The sequence below is a fragment of the Fringilla coelebs genome, assembly GCF_963513975.1.
Source record: "Fringilla coelebs genome assembly, chromosome: 5".
NCBI lineage: Eukaryota > Metazoa > Chordata > Aves > Passeriformes > Fringillidae > Fringilla > Fringilla coelebs.
This window is the reverse complement of record NC_140033.1, coordinates 10322418-10343784: the sequence shown is the minus strand read 5'-3', so window position 1 is coordinate 10343784 and position 21367 is coordinate 10322418. Positions and strand designations below refer to the sequence as shown.

General features: G+C 36.2%; 1 protein-coding gene across 1 annotated transcript in view; it reads right to left on the bottom strand.

Annotated features, from left to right (window-relative positions):
• Window positions 1-596: 596 nt before the first annotated feature.
• The window catches only part of HGF (hepatocyte growth factor), a gene marked incomplete at both ends in the record, with an annotated part of 53347 nt that continues 32576 nt past the window's right edge, over window positions 597-21367 (bottom strand). Inside the window, 11 exons of the mRNA XM_084206863.1 lie at window positions 597-767; window positions 2848-2993; window positions 4862-4968; window positions 5655-5801; window positions 6398-6472; window positions 9211-9307; window positions 9780-9818; window positions 11833-11972; window positions 13734-13836; window positions 15221-15348; window positions 16773-16947. Coding sequence (XP_084062989.1) covers window positions 597-767; window positions 2848-2993; window positions 4862-4968; window positions 5655-5801; window positions 6398-6472; window positions 9211-9307; window positions 9780-9818; window positions 11833-11972; window positions 13734-13836; window positions 15221-15348; window positions 16773-16947 — 1328 coding nt within the window. The remainder of the gene's footprint in view (window positions 768-2847; window positions 2994-4861; window positions 4969-5654; window positions 5802-6397; window positions 6473-9210; window positions 9308-9779; window positions 9819-11832; window positions 11973-13733; window positions 13837-15220; window positions 15349-16772; window positions 16948-21367) is intronic.

Sequence of the window (21367 nt, the reverse complement as noted above, 5' to 3'; positions counted from 1 at the left end):
TGTGTAAAAGAAAGTGGTAGTGACTTCTACGAGAACTCTGCTTATGGCAGGCTTGTCAAAGTCCATCAATAATGAAAAGATTGCTTTCTAAAGATATTATTTTTTAATAAAGTACTGAAATCTTTGACCTCTTATAAGGGGGAAAGAGAAATATGATCATAAATGCTGTCCTGGACAGATGTATATATTTCTCAGTAGGGCTTTTGTTATGTATGAAGAGAAATATACGACTCACAGAAAGAATAAGATGTGTTAAGTAAAACTATAAGTTGTTTCTCCTAAAATAATCTGAAGAGCAGCATCAAGGAGGTCATATGATCTATTTCTACAAAACCATTTATCATCCAGTAATGTCTTTGCAAAATTGTTTATCCATTCAAGTATCTTCAGGAGATATGTCACCATACTTGCATATACTGTAAGTCACTCCAACATTTAAAAAACAACACTGAAAGACAAAAAACACCAAAAACACCCATAAATATTAAAAGAAGCTCAACAAACTTGACTATCAAGTACTTAAAAAATTGTTGTTCTTTACATTACACATTAATTACAGGCTGTCCAGAATCTTTCAATGGGAGTTGTTGACTTTTTCAGGGTTTTCTGTAGGTCATCATAATCTTGTGAATCCACCGGGAATAATACGAGACCCGAACAAAAATCCCAGGACGATTTCGAATGGCACATCCACGGCCAGGCACAATGACACCAATTACAATCTTCAGCCTGTTTTGTTCACAAACCAAAGGACCACCATAATCTCTCTAGGAAAAAAATAAACATGAGTGTCACTTCTCAAAATGCTTCAAGACACAGCTCCCACCTGTCTACTACTGAATGGTTTCTTTTGGGGATTACAAGATGTGCCAGGCAATTGTGTTCTTGCCATAGGACATAAAACAACTTCCAATATCTTTTTTTTCATAACCAGAACTTATGACAAACAGTGTCAGAGTTGGCCTCTGACCTTTTGTTCCTTCTGTGCAAATTAAGCTCTGTGATCCATCTTTACATGTCATTCTAATGACTTCAGACTACCAGACTTTATTCACCTCCTTCAGCTACCTGCAAGACTAATATTTTTTATGTGAATATAAACCAGATGAGCAGAATGTGAGTTGACAGATAAACATCTTTGTTATGATGACAGGCTTTGCATCAAACACTACTGACAAAGTCAGGTTTGTATCTTTCTTTCAGTCAATGATTTTGCAAGGCCCCAGGATGAGAATCTGTATGCAATAATAGGCAGAGGGAATAACAAACATAATAAAAGGGTAATACCTTTTAAAGCATTATTTTGAGACATAACTTGATAAAATGATATTTTTTGTTATTCTGAATGAATGAGACACCTATACACTAGTTTATGCATTCCATGAAGATCTGGAGCATGACCCACTGAGATCAGTTAGATACAATCACACAGATCTGGGACCTGAACATCTGATGCTGCAGTTTCTACCCAGAGTAAAGGTAGACTGGACCCTGCAAACTCGCTGCAAAACTAGACAGCAAATTCTCATATCAGACAGTGAGTTATTGCTTAAAAAAAGGAAAGCTGACAATTAGCATTGCATTCTCTCTGGATCACCAGAGAAACAACAATGCTTGACCTTTATTTGGTTTGGGATTTTTTCTGACTGATGGCAGACTAGTTCCCACATGAACAATGAACTATGTCAGAGCCATCAGAGCTGCTCATAAAACACTTTCAGGAGTGGAGTTTCACCTGCCAATCTGATTTTGTTCCTCTGCCTGTTCTCTGCTGAGGAAAGTAGCTTCAAAGGAACTTAGGGAGCAGGAAACTGCTCAGTGATTAAGACTGATTGCTAATATTAATTCATTCCATTTCTTCTTGCAGGGGAAAACAAAGTGCAGGATCCCCAGCAGACTCCCATGCAGATGTTTAATTTATAAGCCTTGACAAGTCTAAGACCTCGTTTACAATTAAACATTTTATTTTGAAGAAATACTTTGCAACAAAAAATGATCCCACAGATTATTAATAACAAATGGAAGAGGCCTCAGTTTTATGAAGACGACCTCTGTTCCCAATGGTTTGGTAGTACCCTTGGGTAGGGAAAATTTTACTACAGAGTTAACAGCGGTATTAGGAAATCAACAATCCTATTTCAGATAATAAATACTTAATAATGTTCATTACTTCCCTCCTTCTAGATATCCGCAGTCAGATTTTCCACCAAAAAAATATTATATCTTCCTGTAATAAATTATTTACAACTTTTCTCCTCAGATGTCTTTTCTTCATCATCAAAATTAGTTCTAAGCAAAACAACTGCACCAAACTGCATGATCACTGAAGTGGTTCTCCTGTCCTCATCAATATGTTGCTCAGGCTCAGGAGACCAAAATGCTCCAGCCTTCTGACTCATAAAAACCTCAGTGCATTTTTGGATTTTTCTCCTTCCCTAATACCTTTATCACATCTGTTCAGTACTGACTGTTAGGTATTTTGCATGCAATACCTCATCTAAATAAGGATGTAAATTCGCTCCAGCCTTTGATTTCTGCTCAGTCAAAACATACAGCCATTGCTACCACAGAGACCACATTTGCCCTTAGAATAAAAGTTTGCCTCAGTCTAGTGAAGTGTTTTAGTATATGAGTATATATAAGGTTCCTGTAAATTTTTCAATAGTGTGGTAGCACAGTAAAATCAAAGTAATTTCTGCACTGTGACATAAAATAGAAGCTTGTAACCCAAATAATTTTCAAATGCAAAAGTTAAGTGCAATAAGTTTAAAAAACCTCCAGTAATTTATTTTTTTGGTCAAGAAATAGCCAGAGTCCTAAAAATCTATTAGGAAATGCAATATTTACCTCACAAGGCCCAGCACCTACAGTTTCAGCCACAGCACAGATTTCAGACTCATTCACAGTAATCTTCCCTTTGAGATATTGGTTGCATTTCTCATTTCCCAAAATAAACAGGTTTGCTACTTGGAGAAGGCCATCATAGTTAACTACTACAATTGAAAAGAGAATAAAAAAATTATTGTATTTTAGGGGAAAGTGTTTCAAGATACAGTCCACATAAACTTATTAATGTAATTTCAGTTATTGTACTTTCTCTCCAAAACTCATGTTTTTGTCTATCCCCACTGTTATCATGCTTTTGTATTTTCTATTTCTTATATTTTCTGAAAATAGGATTTGCCAGACATTTGTTCGGTTTTCACGTCTGTTCAGTTCTCTGAGAATATCTGGGTAAATTTCTTAGTACTAGAATAAAGGGCTGTGTAACTGGGCTTACTCTACAGCTCACCACCAGACTGCCCAGTCATCAAAGAAATCAGAAAAAGAGCCTGAAAATGTTATCACTCCCATCAGCGGCGGGAGGATTCTGCTCCCTGCCTGAAACATGAGTTAATGTGCAACAGTGCCTGCCATGGCCTAGGGAAGGATGTGTGACTTGAAAAATACTGTAGCAGAGTGGAGTTTTTCTCAATCTGTGCTGGCTCAGCTACCCTGAATGACTTTGTGCCTGCAAGGGCAGAGCCGCAGCCTTGTGCAATCTCCATTCATCAGTGTGAAGGTCAGGAAGCAGGAGCCCTGTGGAGCTTACTCTTGTTCTACATGTCGAAAGACAAGCCTGTACAAGCTGCAAAGATAAATAAAGGGTCTGGACCTGCCCATTCTCTGCACAACCATCAAAAGAAAATGCCAAGCTTGCCCTCCATTGACTTATAATCCTGTTTTCTTAAAAAAAAAATCGATGTAACACTTCTTCCTTCCCTGACCAGGATTCTGTGAGGATTATATAAAGTAGTGCAAAAAATATAGTACAAAGTCCTTGGATGACAGATGTTACGTATTTACTGTATTACATAACTCCACAACATTGCAAATTCCTTATCAGTTCTCTTAAGCTAAGCTTTCCTGATGCTGTGCTGTGCTCCAGCCTGATGTCCCTGTCCCTCAGACAGCCGATGCCCCCAGAGGATGGCTAATATGGACATGCTGGGAACATCAAAGGCAGTCATTTGGGAGAGGGCTGGTACAGATTAATTGCCACCCACAAAGAAATGGCAGAGTAGTGGCTACGAGGAAGACAGGCTCAGAATTCCAGCCTAGCTTCTGCTCTGCTTCCAGGACAGTGTGAGTATATTGCTGCTGCTTACTCAGGGTCTGTGGCAAAACAACATTTGAGCACAGTAAATATTGGAGTAATTATTGTCAACTGGCAGCTATTAACTTTTTATCAACACATAATTAGCCAGATATAGCATTTACTAGACTAAATAAATGTCTGTTCTCCCACATATTTGTATTTTCTTCACACAAAACTGTGTTTAATAAACATTAAAAAGGCTGCAAAGTCAAGTACTCAAAAGTTAGGAAATGCCAGACTTAGGGTTGCCTGTGTGTCCCTAGTTTGCTGTTATTGTGTATATTAATAAAGTCTTTGATTACATGTTTCTGTATTAGTTTTTCCAAAGGGTCCTGGTTTGGATTACAGAAAGAGACTGCTCAAGTAGATAAACAAAGATTTGTCAAAAAACCCTGTTAACATTCTGCAGAGCAATTTTACTATTTTTTTTTTAACATTTAGATTGGTATTTTTCTCTAATTCACTCCTCAAAATGTTTTAATCATTTTGCCTGTCCCTGAAACACTAAAAAAAAAAAATGCAGAGACTAGTTGAAAATACTTCATATTAAATTAAGTTGGATAAAAGGCTCAGAGATATACAAAATTAGGAAAAAAACCCTCTATTTTTTAACAAGAAGTGTTGGACAACCGTGGCATCAGGCATACCTGCAGCCTCACCTATAATGACAAGAGGAAGTAAGTTGTCAACGTATTCATTTAGTTTTTAAAAATAGTTTCTTACATCCAGTGTATCCCCATCCATAAACACTGCAGCTGGTCTTCTCTGGAATGGTACATCCAGAAATGGGCAAGCGGATTATTTCTACAAAATTTGTCAATATAGCAGGTCTGAAAAGAAGAAGGAAAAAAAAATAGGTATAATGGATTTTACTTAACCAACTGAACTGTGTTTTTAAAATTACACTAATTCTATTATAGACCACAGCAATTTAAAACTGTGCCAATTCTTTTCCTTTCATTTTCTGTTTCTGAAGATTATGATGGATTCTTCTACCTATTTTTTATACTACAGCTGCCAACTGTCAAAAAATTCTTGAAATGCTGTCACCACTTTTATGCTGTTTAACTTGGGTTTTAATCTTAAAAGTAAGTAGTGACGGCATTTCATTTGGATATATAGGTTTATTCATATGTAGAAATTTTGAAAGCTTGTATATACACAAGGATCTCAGCTACAATCTGGTGCTTATTCTATAAATTAAAACCATATACTAGTCCATGTGGGTACTTAGTAGGTTTTCTTTAAATCTCCCAACAAACCTAAACATGGTTTACAGGAAGAATAATGTAGGTATGATTTCACAGCAGTGACTTCTCTTTTCTGAGTACCATCGATGGACCTGCATTTCTGCATGTATCAGATAAAATTTCCTGCAGTTGGAAGTTTACCCTATGGAGACAGCATCTGTAGTACCGGAGACAGTAGAGCAATGAACTTGCAAATCTCATTTAGGAAGAATCTCACCCAGCAGATGAAAGTGAAGAGGTGAAAATTCACAGTAACAGCTACTAACCTGCTGAGTTTCAGTAAGACCAAATCTGACCCTGCAGGGCCATACACCAACTGGGAAATGTTCCGGACTTGTTTGCGCTTCTCCTCTCCCTTTCCTTTGATATTATGGACTCCAAGCCAGGCTTTGTAGTCTTTCAAATCTTTGTACCTAAATGAGGCAAAGTTGGTTATGATTTTGCTGACTGTATAATAAAATAACAGAAAAACTCTGCTTAATATGATTATGCTGGAAGATCTTAAGTAATGCTCCTTAGCAGAAATGGCTTCATGCTGCCAACTGCTATTCCAAAATCAACATGCTTGGATGTAAGGTTTTGGCCTGAAGCCATTACATAATTTTATCTTTAACTGTTACTAAAATCTTTTTTTTTTTTTCAAAACAGTATCCAAACATTTAAATCCTTGGACACTATGAACCTTTGAACTTTTTTAGATTTACCCAAATTTTCTATTTTATTTTGTCCAGTTAAGCAGAAGCATGAGATTATTCTCATAAAGAGGCTATTGTCTAACCATGACACTTGGAAAATCTATTTATGCTTCTATGTAAAATGGCCAGGGCTATTTAGATTTACAGCAATACTAACAGAAAATAGCAAGGTCCCACAGGCCTTTTATATCAGAAAAGCCGTGTTAAAGCCAAACAGGAGGAAAAACTGCTGCATTCAAGTTGAAGAAGCATCGTGCTGATAAGTTCCTGAAAATAGATGGATTTTAATACTGCAAAGTTCCAGACTACTGTACCGAGAAGGGAAACACTGCCTTGCTGTAAGAACCCACTCTTCTTTTATCAAAGTACCACCACAGATATGCTTATTCCTGGAGGAAAAAAAGAAAAGGAAAAAGATTTTTAAAAAACAAAAAAAAAACAACCCACCAATATTAGTTTCTACATAGTCAAAAAGTTAAAAGGGTGTTTTGTTCCCTGAACATTTGCTGGTGAAAAGTGGCAGACTGACAGCATTCAAAAACTTGTCTCTGTCCCTTTGCTCCAAAGTTTCAACACTTACAGTAACATGACTTTTCCGAGCTTTACTCTAACGTGCAAAAAACCAGAAAGAAAGACAAATTCAGTTACTCTGTTCATTTAGTGGTTTCAAAGCTGAATTTGTAATAAGACACCTAATTTAAAATTTAAAAAAAACAAACAAAAAACAAATAAAAGGGGGCAATTCTTTCTAACAGGAACTGGATTGAAACTTTCAAACAAGTCCCCAAACTGCCACCAGATGTAAACAACATTTGGTCATTATTCATGTAAGTATTATTCAAAGCATTGACCTCAAGGTGGAGAGTTCTTATTTGATTACAAGCCCTAGGAGATTTGCGTCCCCACATACTTCAGTTGGAAACAATCTGCAGCGTATGACATCCTACGTGTGATTATAGAAAACCTGAAGCATAATATATCAAGTAAAATTAAAGCAATTAAGCATGACAGTTCTTTTAAAAAAAAAATTACTGTGGAATGTAGATTAATTAGTTTCCTTCTTTGTGCCTCCAAAATCACATTTATTTTCTGTAGCTCTTTGGAAAGTGAATCAGAATTGTCAGCAATTTGGGAAAAGCTTAAAATCTCCCAATTTATAAATTCAAATCACACAAATGTTCAAAGCTTTGCGAAGAACTACTGGATGGATACCAGACTATATATGGAGTTCACAGACAGCAGGATAACACAGAGCTTTGACTTTTTTTAATCATATTTTGGTTGAGGAGCAAAATATCTGGTCCAAAAGGCTGGAGTCTTCTAAAATGTAGGTTCTAGCTTGTTTCTTATAAATATATCATAGTCAGGACTATAGCTATGTTCTTCCATGTTAAATTTGCATCACTTACTGTTCTGTACAGAATTTCCTCATCTGTGTTAGAAGATTCATTAGTACACATGGAAAGGTTAATTCTTCACTTAAATATGGGGCAAATTTAGAGCTTGTTCCATTAAGCAGATGAAATCCATTTAAATACACTTAAACACATTTGATTACAGAATCTGAATTGGATATACAATAAAATTTCATTGATCAATTTAAGATTTAGAGATGTGCTTTGTTTACCAAATATGAATAGCTTCTAAGTTTCACTGGGCCTTCACCATTCAGACACAGCAATTCCATTTGGAGTATACAGTTAGGTTTTCTTGCAAAAAGATCAGATGTCATTAAAATTTTGTTTCAGACAATATTCTATTTGCTTCCTTGGTAACAATACAAAATAAAGCTACATTTTTATGCCCACATGTAATACTTCAAGATAGATTTTGCTGCTGGAGTATTCCAGGAATCCCTTATTCATAAAAGGATCTGCAATCATTTAAGCCCTCATGTTTCATGGAATTTTATTGCATAGCAGAAAATCCAGGTTCAACTACCCTAACAATAGCTATTTCAATTTTAGACACCCAGATGTAATTCACCTTACCTGCCTAAAAGTTCAGCAAATATCAAGGCTACTTTTAAAACAGTGCAAAGATTAACTTTTCCAGGGAAAGATTTAGCCCACCTATCTGGTTATTTGGTCAAGGAATATAGTGATTATTCCTCTAGGGATGTCTTTCTGAACCATCCAATACACTGACAAAAATGTTTTGATCTGATGGATCTCATATTATGCCAAGGTTACAGGGATGGGAAGATCCCACCCCCCTCCATGAACTTCTGTAGCTATGAAGAGATGAAGAGAATGTATTTTTTATCTTTTCCTTTACTTCCATTTTTCATTTAATACCTCTTTTACAACATAGTTTTAAATGAGATGATGAATCATAAGCTAATAGAATTTAGCTTTCCTTTAGTCTGGCCCAGCAGACAAAGGATGTTTTTTAACTTTTTTTTTTCATGATAGAAGAACCAGGGCTGATGCATGAGATATATCCTGTTATAAATTAATGATTCACACTTCCAGCTGATGAGTTATGAACCAGAGTAAAGAGCATAGGAAACAGCCATTCTGTGTTCTGGCTTTTACACAGCAGCAAAGATCTGCCATAATATAATACATGTGTTATACACAAGTTGTACATGTCAGGGTCTTGTCTTGTTTTACAGAATGAAAAAGAATTCCTTATAGCTCCTACTTATTTTTTTTAATACCAAATAAATTTTAATTCCATGCAATGTCATAGGGGAAAGCTTTCTTAGACACAGGTATAAATCCTGAATCCTAAGCTTCACAAATAAATGCTTTGCCATCAAAGTGAAAATATTGATCTGAAATTAAATTCTTTTCTATCAGTCTCTAAAATAACCACTTTAATGCTGAATGTGAAGCCAGTGTTATGAAAAGGTCTGCAGTAGTTAAGTAGAAGAACAGAAGACTATGAATGCTTTGCAGGTTCATGTGTATAAGTTAGTTATAATGAACATATAAAGTATTTCACTAGCAGAGTGAATACTATAACATCACCTGACATCAGAGGAATGCTGATTCTCTGCTTTTACAGAACTTAACTGCAATGTAGAAATAATCCTTTATTGTTCTTATGGTCATCATTTTCTACAATTCTAAAACAAATATCCTAGTAGTTGTATTGACCTTCTAATCAAAGTGATAGTTACCTGTACGTCAAACTAACCACCCATCCTTCGTTAGTTTGTGTTGGGATTCCATTTACAACTCTCAAATGTTTTGTTGAGGCACAAGGAATGGCAGTATCTGAAAGCAGGTCCAGAGATCACATTTTACTAAGAGCAATGGTAGGAAACCTGCACAGTTGCACTAAGGACCACAAGAAGGTCAATATTTATTATGTATTAACTTTCCTGTGCTAATGAAATATATTTCTAGGCCATCAAAACTACTTCAGTGAAGCTGAGTAGGTCTATTTAAATATCCATAGGGAATATAAAATACATAAATTTAAATAGGTTTTTGAGATTTACATAGTTAAAAAGCAAACATTGAAGCTCATTACTAAATCTCACCACTGGCAAGACACGACAGTGAGAATAGATAAAGGAGTATAACAAAGCTATTCCCCATTTTTCCCTGTAAAATTAATTTTCCTCAGTTTGTATGATGCGATTTTATAACTTTACTAATCTTTATTTTGTTTCCCAATTGGAAAGAAATGTCTAGATTTAGAGGATAGTCATGCACTGCACAGTTCATACACAAACTTACTTACCATCCAAGCTGGTTGTAGTAGGAGTTGTATCACCTTCACCTAGACAGACACACAAGATAGCCATAATACAAAATTAAAATACATTTAAAAATTGACTACATTTCAACAGCAAATGACATATTGTTAAGTTTAATGGTTCCCAAAGTCTTAAACTTCAATGATTTCTTCAGTACACTGCAAAATCATTATTCAGTAAGGCTTAACAAGGGGACAGAATTTTATTCCAATTGAATGAAATAAGAAAAAACATTTTGGAGCAGGGATGTCAAGCATTTTTCTTCTTGGCTGAATCCTGAAGACATCAGGCTGCCTATCATGCTAAATTTACATGTTTCATTCAAAGAAGCAAATGCTGAAAAATGAAGTTATCACTTTTATATAAGCTTTCAGGAACTATAGAAGTCATGTGATTAAATCCAAAGAAGACTGAAAGAAATTCTCCATTCCTTAAAGAACTTTGAAAGACATTTTAGGTTCCTATCAACAAAAACTGATTCTTATCAAAACACGATCCCCAAAATCTGTTCAGTATTCCATCCAGTTCAATTAAAAAGTAGTTACAACAAGTTTGTTTAAACTTGTTTCTAAATGTTTACCTTCAGTGACACATACAGAATAACCCAGCATTATGAGCTAGAGGTACAGGGGTAGCTGCTGAAAACTTGCCCAGGAAAATTCAAACAGTCTCATCCAAATAGATTTCCATCATTAAGAAAATATGTGTGTATATATAGATGCACACACATATGTATATTCATATATATAGATGCAGTTATATCCATAGTGAAATTTCTATGTGCATGTATACACACATGCATAAATATATGTGTATATAGGTAGGCATATGTGTGCATACATACATGTGTTTCTATGTGTAACTGTATGTATGTGCATATATTTATACAGCATTGTAATACCAGTCCATATGAGGTAAAATTGTTAAACTGACATATTTCCACTCTGGTGTTTGGTTGCAGAAATGTACTACTCACCAGTTCTGGATACCCTACAAATGTTTGCTGAGAATACACCCTTAGGAATTCATAGATCCAGATAATGAACTCAGAATAAGTGAAGAAAAAGTATATTTTTTCAGCTATTCTTTGTTTTTATTGACAGAAATAACCTTTTGCACAGTTTTGTTTACTCTTCGCATAGATGCCAAAATATCACCTGAGACTTCAAATACCACTTTTTAGAGATGCTGGAGTTCAGGCTATGAGGAAAAGCAGTAGATTGCCTCTAGGAATGAGTGTAACATTATCCTTAACCTCTAGAGATCTCAGACATTCATTCAAAAGCCTGATTTACCATTTAAGTGTTCTCCCAGGACATACCACAGAATAACTTAGAAATAAGAGTTTAAGAGAAAGATTTTGAATATAAATGTGAATTGCACATTTTTCAGCATAAAACTATCTTTTTCTACTTGTCATCAGTTTATTGCTGAATTCCCAAGGATTCTCAATTCTGTTTATTTAAGCTATTCAGATTTAAACATTCAGCTTTGGAGGCATGATTTTCCTAATTCTTGCCAGGAGTTAAATCATCCCATAAACATCTGAAAGCAGAATCTAATCTCTACAGCACATATACACTTCAGCATATATATATAGTGAATTATCCTAACATTACAAAGACAGATCACACAAAGAGTCTCTGAAGCCTGTAGCCCAGAAGATAACTCTGCCTGGGTTTCTTGAGGCCACAGCCAGCATTCTGACCGCTAGACAATTCTTTGTCTCCATCCAGCCCTCATTCAATAGCTAGATCTGTTGGAAAATGTTTGACCATCTGTAATAGCCCTTTTGTGCTCCTGCTGCATAAATAAGCCTTGAAATCTCCAAGCTGGTCAAGGAAAAGAGCTCCTTGTTCATATATTGCACAAGCAGCTTCTGTCTGCTCCTTCTCAGTCACGCACAATTGATTCTTGATAGAATCACACATTTTCTGCAGTCACAAGTGACAACAGGAAGGTGTGCACAGGCCTGTGACACCGTGGCTTCACTGGGACAGCACAGCTGACAGCGCCAGCGGCGTTCCAAGTACTCACATCGAGAAATAGGGCAGTAATCCCAGGGCACAAGAGGATCATCTGTGTAACACCAGGGACCATGAAAATCATCATCTGGATTGCGGCAATAGTTTTTCTTCAGTTTACTAACATCTGGTTCTCTGAATATTTGTATATGCCTACAGGGAAAAAAAAAATTCAAAGTGTTGAAAAGCTTTATACTATAGCCCAAATTTTCAAAGGTTAAATGTTGCTTTGCTCCACATTGTATTATTAGCTGATTGAGAAGCCTACAGGTCAGGGTTTAGGGCTGGTTAAAATCAAAGGGAAGATGAGAGCCAAATATTTCCAGGATCTGGATCTGGGTCCAACTTTCCTCTGGTTGGTATTTTAAGCACTGTGTCCACTGGACAGCTGGGAGGCTTCTATATCTCCCACTGAAGCTAAAATCTCTAGATATCCTCAGAAGGGATCATTATACTGATTAAAAGAGTGCCTGTGATGCCTGCAGAAAACCTGCTGGCCCCTTTGTGAAGCACAGGTTCTATCTCGTGCAGGTTAACAGCACAAGGGAGCATTGAATCTGCAAAGCTGAAACAAAGGCAATAGAAAGGCAAACTAGGAAAGCAAGCAAGGATGAGCAGCAGGCAATGAGAAAGATGAATGGCTCAGACAAACTGCAGTGATAAGTCACCTAAGCTGCAAGCCTACGTGAAGCACTGCAGAGGTGAAATTTTGAGGCCAAAATCTGAAGCAGAGGAAGAAGTTTATTTTTGGCTTGTCAGATACAAGGATACAGGCTTCTTTAGTTACAGCTGTACTGCTCCTTCAGTTCATGACCAGCCCCTCATGCAGCCTCTAGAACACCCATAACCAGAGAAACTGTTGGAGTGAGACAGATAACTCCCCAAAGAAGTTCCCAGATGGAAAATGGGTGGGAGTAAGAAAAGAAAGGCTGATCTGTGCTCTATTAGATGAATGCAATTGCATCAAGCATCCAGTAGGTTTATACTGCCTCAGTCACAGCAAACTAAGACTTATCATGCTTCTCATGAGGCTTGAGCATGAGCTTAAGCCTCTGCATCCCTTCCATGGGCAGCACACTGGAATATGTATCCTCTCTCTCACCATCTGTGGGGAGAAACACATGTAGTCTGGCTGATGATACCACACATGGCCACTGAAGTCCATCTTTTGCAATTCAGCTTCCCCAAAGGCTGACTTCCTGACCTACACAGTCCTTCTAAAGGACAATGGCTTGTATGTTCAGCACTGTGGCTCTACAACAAGTACCAAAGCTAATATTGACACATTTGCATCAGCTTTAGAAACCAAAGGAAAATGAAAGAGAAACTATTTTCATCACAGCCAGTAGTGTGTGTGATATCTCACAGACAGCAAAACATTTTATGAATCCCTTATGTTGTTCTACTTCTTGAATATGAAGCCAAAATAATGGTAGACAACAGAAATTGCAGGTCTTTTTATTGGCATTGGATTTCAGTGTCACCAGATCATAGACTAAAGAGACAATTTCAAGCTGCACGGGACATTAGGTGGTTTGAAGGCCAATCTCCTTCTTGAAGCAGCATGAGCTATGAGATGAGGCTGGTGAGACAATCATTTCCTCTTATTTCTGATATCATCTCATGGTAGCAAACTTTCAAGGATAAGGATAGGGTAAAATAGGCCAGTAAACTAAACACTAAGAAATATCCCAAAGCCTGCAATTACTGGTTAGCCTGAAAAAAATCATGTTGTGCAATATATTTAAACACAAAGAAAAGGAAGGAAAAAAGGTTAGGAAAACAAAGATAATAAAAGCTCCAGGACATAAGGGGCTACTTTAGAATCAATGCAGATGAAAAAGAGTTGCCATCTGGAGGCAGTATTTATTCAGGACTCACTGAACCATCTCTTTCTGTTTCATATGTACACACCTACGTAAGTCTTCAATATTTTTGTCCCATGTGGAGCAAGTTAGCCCAAATCTTGTCTTGGATAGATTCCCCATGTAACTCTTGCCATTGCCACGATAACAATCTGAAAAAAGAATGATGAGACGAAAAAGTGGAGGGTGATTGTGCAACATTAAGAAGAAAACTCTTCCTTTTCATCAGTAATCCAAATTACTAAAGACAAGTGTTCTTTTAAGCAAATGCTTGACACTATTAATAAGACAATTGCATAAATCAGAACAAAAGAAAAATGGAAAACAGTTTTCAAATTTACATGCATAATCTCCTGTTTGAGACCTTCATCCCCAACACAGCTGTGTTTTAAATATTGTCTTACTTACATGGACTTGGAAAATTTATTTCATAAATAGTTGGTTTATGATTAATTTAGATGGGTCACACTGAATATCCTAAAAGTTATCAGAAGCTAGTTTATACAAAACCAAGAAAAAATCGTCCCCTATTCCTCCTTCCACAAAAGAATAGGCATTCAGTTTAGCTGTGTGTAGTTTTCATATATTGGTAACAGTATATAATTCTAGACTTAAGTAGTTCAGCAAAATCAAAAAATCATCATGACTTTAATTTTAATGTAATTCAAAAACTTGCTTGTTCGCTCCAGCAGAAGTCATGTTTAATTCATAAGCTTTTATCACAAGCCTTTTTGAGACTTTTCAAGAGAATTGTTTAAAATTATTAGTACTATAAAGACATTTTGCATAAAGCACTTAATTTCATATTCATCAGTATTTTTACTTTTTGATAATTGATACTTTACAAGAAACACAGAATGAATGTAAAAGTTTAATCCTTTCTCTGACATAAGTCTTGCGACTGCAACTTTTTAAAATTTATAGCAACATTGGCTAAAATTTAAAGATGGAGATGTTCATGCAGCTTGATGTAGGGTTATACAGTTTATGCTGTGATTGACACCCATTCAGGATGTAATGTTAGTCCTTACAGTAAGATCAAAACCTCATGGGAAAAACATTTGCCTGAAACTCAGAATGAACCTCACAGGCAGAGGTAGGTAAGAACTCAGGGTTTTAATACCTTCTAGACCAGGAGGCATTTGCAAGAAAATAAAAAGGAGAAAAAAAATTGCTTTTGGTAGCCTACTATGCAATTATAAAAAGACTGTGAACCAAGGAAATCATCTCAGCTGTGGGAAAAGGCCTTTCAAACTAAGAAAGGTAAAGAAAGTAGAGCCGATACATAGACAGACCTTGCCTAAAAATCAGGTCCAATAAAATCTTTGCTGCAGCTTCCCCTGCTGGAATTACAAATAAAGTGAGAAAGGAATCTCATTTACACCACAGTGATCCCCAAGCACACCAATAAAACCAAAGCAGAAAGGCAAAGGTGTAATACAGACACAACTTCTCCAGTTTTCAAGGCTGTCTACTTGATGTTTGGAACAGTATGGCATTCACTTAAAATCATGTTATCACCCTTTCCTCTGTTACCTTGTTCATTTGATACATCACACTTAGGAATCTGGGAGCAATAACCAATACGGATGTTTGGGTCAGTGGTAAAGCACCAGGGTGATTCAGATCCATCTGGATTTCGGCAGTAGTTCTCCCTCAAATCCCTGTAAAAATAAATATGTTAGCTCGCAGCAGGGATAACCTAAACCCACCAATGTGGTTCATTGTTTTTTGTCATGAAATAACAAAAATACAGGCTCATTCAGGTCTCTGTGTAACTGATCAGTGTCAAGTGCAAGGAGATGAGGAGCCAGTAAGAACACAGTGTGCAGGAAAAAAAAAAAAATGGTAATAGGAATGTGTTTGTGGAAATTCATTTTCAGCAGACACATGTGTTGATGGGATATGTGATTTCAATTTAAGATTAACCATATTTTCATTCAGGATCCCTCGTCAAAATTTGCATGCAAGTGACATTGGATACACCTGCAATATATTACAAGTGCTTTTAAATACAAACATTACCAAAGTGTTTAAAACTCCCTGTACTTTGAACGGTTCTGCTGAGTTTGGAGAAACAGAGTGCTTTAGATTATCAGTAACTCATTTAAGAAGCTGAATTGTAGAAAATAAAAAAAAGTGTATGTCGAAATTCTATACAACTGTTACCTTTAAAGTAAAAGTTAGTCACAAGGGAACATCTTTAAATGTCTTTTGCAGCTTGCATGAAATATTCAAACCTCTTAAATGTAAGTTTTATTTCCCCATCCTCTGACACTTGTTCTGTGCATCTCCACATTTCACTGTATTTTGTACATCTGCAGCACTTGCTGATGACAGACTATGGAAAGAATTGGCCTAATACTGTAATTCTTACCAATATTTACCCATCAATGAAGATATTTAGTGCAAACTGGGCTGTGGCTCCAATCTGGTCAACAGGGTTTCCTCTAGGCTTAGTTAAAAATTGAAGGTAACTGCCTAAAATTAGTAGATTATTCACACCTTGGGAGTTTATGAACCATACAGAAAGGTTTGATGACCAGTGGTCAGTCAAGTAAAAGCAGTCTTATTGATGCATCTATATTTAGTAATGAGACAGAAAAAGGATTTAAAATATGAAAAATTAAAGAAGTGTTTTCAAATATTATGAGTGTTAATTTTTACAAAGATTACATTCAGGTAATATTTAGGACATATTAAATTAAAGTTAGCAATCAAGCTCTGAAGAAGTTTTTAGTTCCATGAAAAAAATCCAGTGGAAATGTATCAATGCTGTTGGGATCCAGATCCCAGCCTGGAACACATCCAGACACTTCACCATCATATTGGTGAATAGATGCTTGAAGGAGAGGTTCGTGAAAATCCCAAGGGTTTCACCCAAGTTCATCTAGAACTATTCCTTTGAGATCTGAAGACTGATTTTCCCAAGCTTAAATGGTTTTGAGCCTCAGCAGGGAGAGTGGATGCATCAGAACAAGGGGCAGGGACAGAGCCCTACGGTCTGTTCCAGCGGCATGAATTGTTAAACATTTAACACTCAGCTCTTTCCCCACTGAAGTAATGATGCCCACATGTCTCCACTCACTTGCATTTGAAGTTCTCAGGAGTGATGTTGTGCTGGTGAGGAAACTGGGAGTCCCACCTCTGGCACTGGATTCCACTCCATATGGTGCTGACGGTGCCACGGTAGCCCTCGCCCTGTCCCTGAACGCACGCTGTGGTCTCGGCTGCTGCCTCTGTGCTGTTCACCACGCCCTCCTCTGCAGACCCAGACAAGAAGGGCTCTTTCATTCTCTTAAGAATGGCTCAGGATGTCAGGTTTGAACTCCACATTAACGATAGAGTCATGGATTACGTGATGTTCAAATCATGGTAATTGCAGTTTTATTGGTGATATTGACAATGTGATTATAGAATAATTTTCTCCTCTTCATATTTACAACATCCACTAAAAATCCAGAATCAAAATAAATCAAAATTTATGCCAGTTTATCCATTTGCATGCAAAGAGTTTGTAATATTTTCTTGCATGAGACACCTGGCCTATGCTGTACCATTGGAGGTTAGAAGATATCCCTGGTTACTTTTTCAAGTTCAGCAAATACCATTCCCTCAGCATTAAAAAGCTAAGTGGCCACCCACATGCACACTGTTAAACATGGTAACACATATTTGCAGGATTAAAATACAATTGGGTTTCTCTAAAGAATTCCCAGAATATCAGGTCACAGGAAAAAAAGATGCAGAAAAAAGAATAATAAAAAACTATAGATACTATTATGAGATAATGCACTAAATTCTTCTAAAAGGTTGTTTTGGTTTGGTTTGGTTTTTTTATGCCTCATATGGTTAAAAGAGGGGAAAAAACCCCTAGCTTTTGAAATCAAAGATCAGTATTCTCTACAGAGACAAAAATGTTTTAAAGACTAACAAATTCATCAGACTCAAGATCTCTTACAGATGTTGATATACTCTGCACTCACCCTGGTGTGGGCTGTCTTGAACTAAATTCAGAAAAACAGTGGTTTTGAAATGACTCATTCACATAACTTAAAAGTCTCTTTTTATTTCTTATGCAATTTTCATAATTGCAAATTAATGGCACAGATATTGCATCAGATATATACAAAGTAGTACAAAACTAAATACACTGCAGTAAGAGCAATTCTTCAATATTCTCAAAAGCTCCCAATACAATATTTTAAAAGAAACTGCATATCTGTAGGCAATTGCTATGGTTCACAAGTCTAATTTATTAATTATCTTAAAAGTATTAGTTGCCAGCAAAAAGTATGTCAATAAACTTCTTTATTTAGTTTTCTTCAAATGGTCCAGTGAATAGAACAGTATTTGTGTGTTACTCATATCGTAGTTCACTCCTAGGAACTTGAGCCAGTTCCATGAACTTGGAGAAAAAATGGATCTTAAGGAAACCAAATGTCATAACAGATGGTTTTGGCTGATTTGCTGACTGATCTTTGACGTTAAAGATCATTTCCCTGTCAGATGATAACATCAAGTTGTGCAGTTGAATTATACATTTATCCATGCATCCCTTTAGCTCTTCATCTGGTTGATGTTTTTTAAGTCAGTGTTTCATGGTCAAATTCATTTCCTGTCCCTCCTTCCCAAGGCAAATGTTGTCCTGTTTCAATGGGATTTTGAGTTCCAAGCTCATTCCAAAGTCAAAAGGATATGGCACTGAAAGCATCACAAGGAGGTTTCTGCAGGCTGACAAATGCACTCTTTCTAGGGGAACTCATCAAACACTCTTGCAGCTAGTAAATTTATATTTAGTCTTTAAACAACACTTTTTAAATAATAAGACTACAAAAAAGATGAATTCATATCACTTATAGTAATAAGTAGCTGCAATATTTCTGTTTTCCATGATAAATAATATCTGAAAACAAATGGAGTTATATTCTAAAATAGCTTCTAAGCTGATTAGAGTGAACATTGCTATGCAACATTCAAATACATATTAGTCTTTTTCAAAAATACGTGCATTTCTTTTATACAAATGAAAGAGATCTGGGGAAAAAACTGAGGGGGCAGGGAAGAAGAGTTCCATAAAATGATAAATTTCAGCATACACCCTTGCTTCATAATATTTCCTAAGTAAATTAATAAATTAAAATGAAATAACTCTGGCAAAAAATCTCCTTAAATAATACTAGTAATGTAAAAAAAGAGCAATCAAATATAAGCTGTTGGAAAGACCTTATCTATACACAAAATTTTCTATTTCAACTGTAATGAACTGTACAGGGCACCTACACTGTACTCAGTCATGCTAAAGAAAAAGTGATTAGGTTGGTGTTTATATATCATTATGTGGGTTTGTTTTTTTTTTAAATCAGTTTCCTGAAATGAAATACGTGATGCATCAATTGATTTAATCAAGGCCATAGTAATTTTGTAGAGCATTCCTTCTTGTACATCCGCACATACACAGTTAATTGTTGAACCATACATTATGTGTCTGGACAGTGACCTCTACCTGTAGATCAGATTTTACAACTTGGCCATATACAACGTAAAGGCATCAGAAGAACTTAACTTTCACGTTGTCATGAATATTTGCACAGCCAAGCCACTTCTGGAAAGACTTGCACTACAATGACTAAGAGAGAAATGATTTCAAAATCTGTAACATGATTATCTGCTATTACTTGTGGCAGCTCTCAATAAGAATTCTAATAATGAGAAGGATCAGTAAAATATTTTTATTTTGACTAATAAACCAGTTTCACTGTTCCAAAAGGTCCACAGAGCCCTCCCCAAATTTTTCTTGCTGTACCACCTGCACATACTACAAATGTCTCATATTGAAACATGAAAAATGAGACTCCAAAATATTTCCAAAATTTAATTCTGAAATTCTGAGGGCTTGTGCCCTCAGAACCAATTCCCATTCTAGCTATTGAGTCTCACAGAAAGCTCAAAACTTACCAATAAAGGCTTGAGAAATCCTTCATTCATCTGTCGATTCCACAAACAGGCATGATGGGAACAGTCTCCCTATTCCTGTTAATGAAAGTTGGGCTGGATGTGCACAGGAACAGGCAAGAGCTTGAGGAGCAGTGCCTGTCTCACCAGACACTGCAGATTATACAGCACTTGCCAAAATAAGAAGTGCCCAGGCTGTCCAAGCCTACAACTTACATAGTCATCTCCATTCAGTACTGGTCTTGTTGAGGCTAATTACTCATCACCCACATACCAAATTAACTAAATTTAATAACTCTGAGCATGAACATCAGATGTGCAGATCAATGGTGAAAGAGCCCTAAGACCACACTCACCAGTTCTCTTACAAGGCAAAATCAAGATCAAGATCAAGATCAAGATCTATGAAATCAAATTCCCATCCTTACACCAGTAAATTCTCTAAAATATAAATTAAGATTTGAAAATCCAATATATTGTTCCAATGAGGAAGACAATATGAATTTATTTAGATTAATTTAAAATCAGCAAGCAATCTTTACTTTGAAGTACTTACTAATAATTCATAATGGAAGTTCCCAGAATTTTCTTGCTTCAGTTCAATTTTATTTAGTTCTGAACTGAGATTAAAAGTACTGTTAAAGAAAGATCACACAGAATTCCACCTTATAAAAGACTACTATTTATAATTTATGGATTAAGTGGCGCTTCTCACTCCTGTAGGAAAGTTCATTATGAATGGAAGAATTTGGTAGTTTTCAGCAGCATTTTCCTGCTTTTGAACTTGGTGGGTTTTTGTTTTCTTTTTTTAAATTCTGGATGACTAAGATTAAACATGTAACTCAGACAGCCACATGAGGGGATTTCCCATTAGTAGTATTTCTACCTTCACATGTTCACTCCAAAGTCCTCAACCAAAGGGCAATAATGCAAAGATATCCTTTTTTTTCCCCATAAACCCCTCATTTTTTTGATACTTCAAAATACATAACTTTATAAATATGGGACAGCTCATGCATTCATAGAATCTTAAAAAAGATGAAACATTATCCAGAGCTTTATGTGTAAAGCCACAGATAGTCCTCCCAGTTCTGGTTCTCACAGCAACGCCAGCATGAGGGAATCAGCAGGGGCCTTGAGTCATTCCACAGCTGAAGTAACCAGCCAGATACTGTTTCACACTTTAATCCCAATGACCCAGAAGACAATCCTGCACAAATTTTAGGTCAATAGTGGGAATCACACTGACTTAAAAGAAGGTAGAAGTTTTGCTGGAGAATACATGCTCTTTTGTGACAGTACAACCTACATATTTCTGGAAAAAGACATAGTTGGGAAAGAAGCGGAGTCCTAAATTATATCATGAGGAAAATACCTGTCCTTGCTTATATTCATGCAAAGTCTCTTCTACAGTGTCAGTCAACAGAAGGAAAATGTGCTCTGATTTGTAGCAAAACAATTTAAAATGTTGATTCTAAATGTGATCCATGCAAATCTGCAAATGTTATTAAGAAAGCTGAGTGGCATTTTGAAGTTGCTCATGCTCAGTTTTCTTCAATGTACCATGGCACAGTACAAGAATGGAAGAACAACCCAACTGGTTTTCAGTGTTTTGCTTTTTTCAGTAAAAACATATGAGAAAGTGAAAAAATCAATTATAGCAAAGCTCAAGAATCACAGTACTTAAGAACTCATTGTCACCTAAAACCTTCACACATACAATTCATT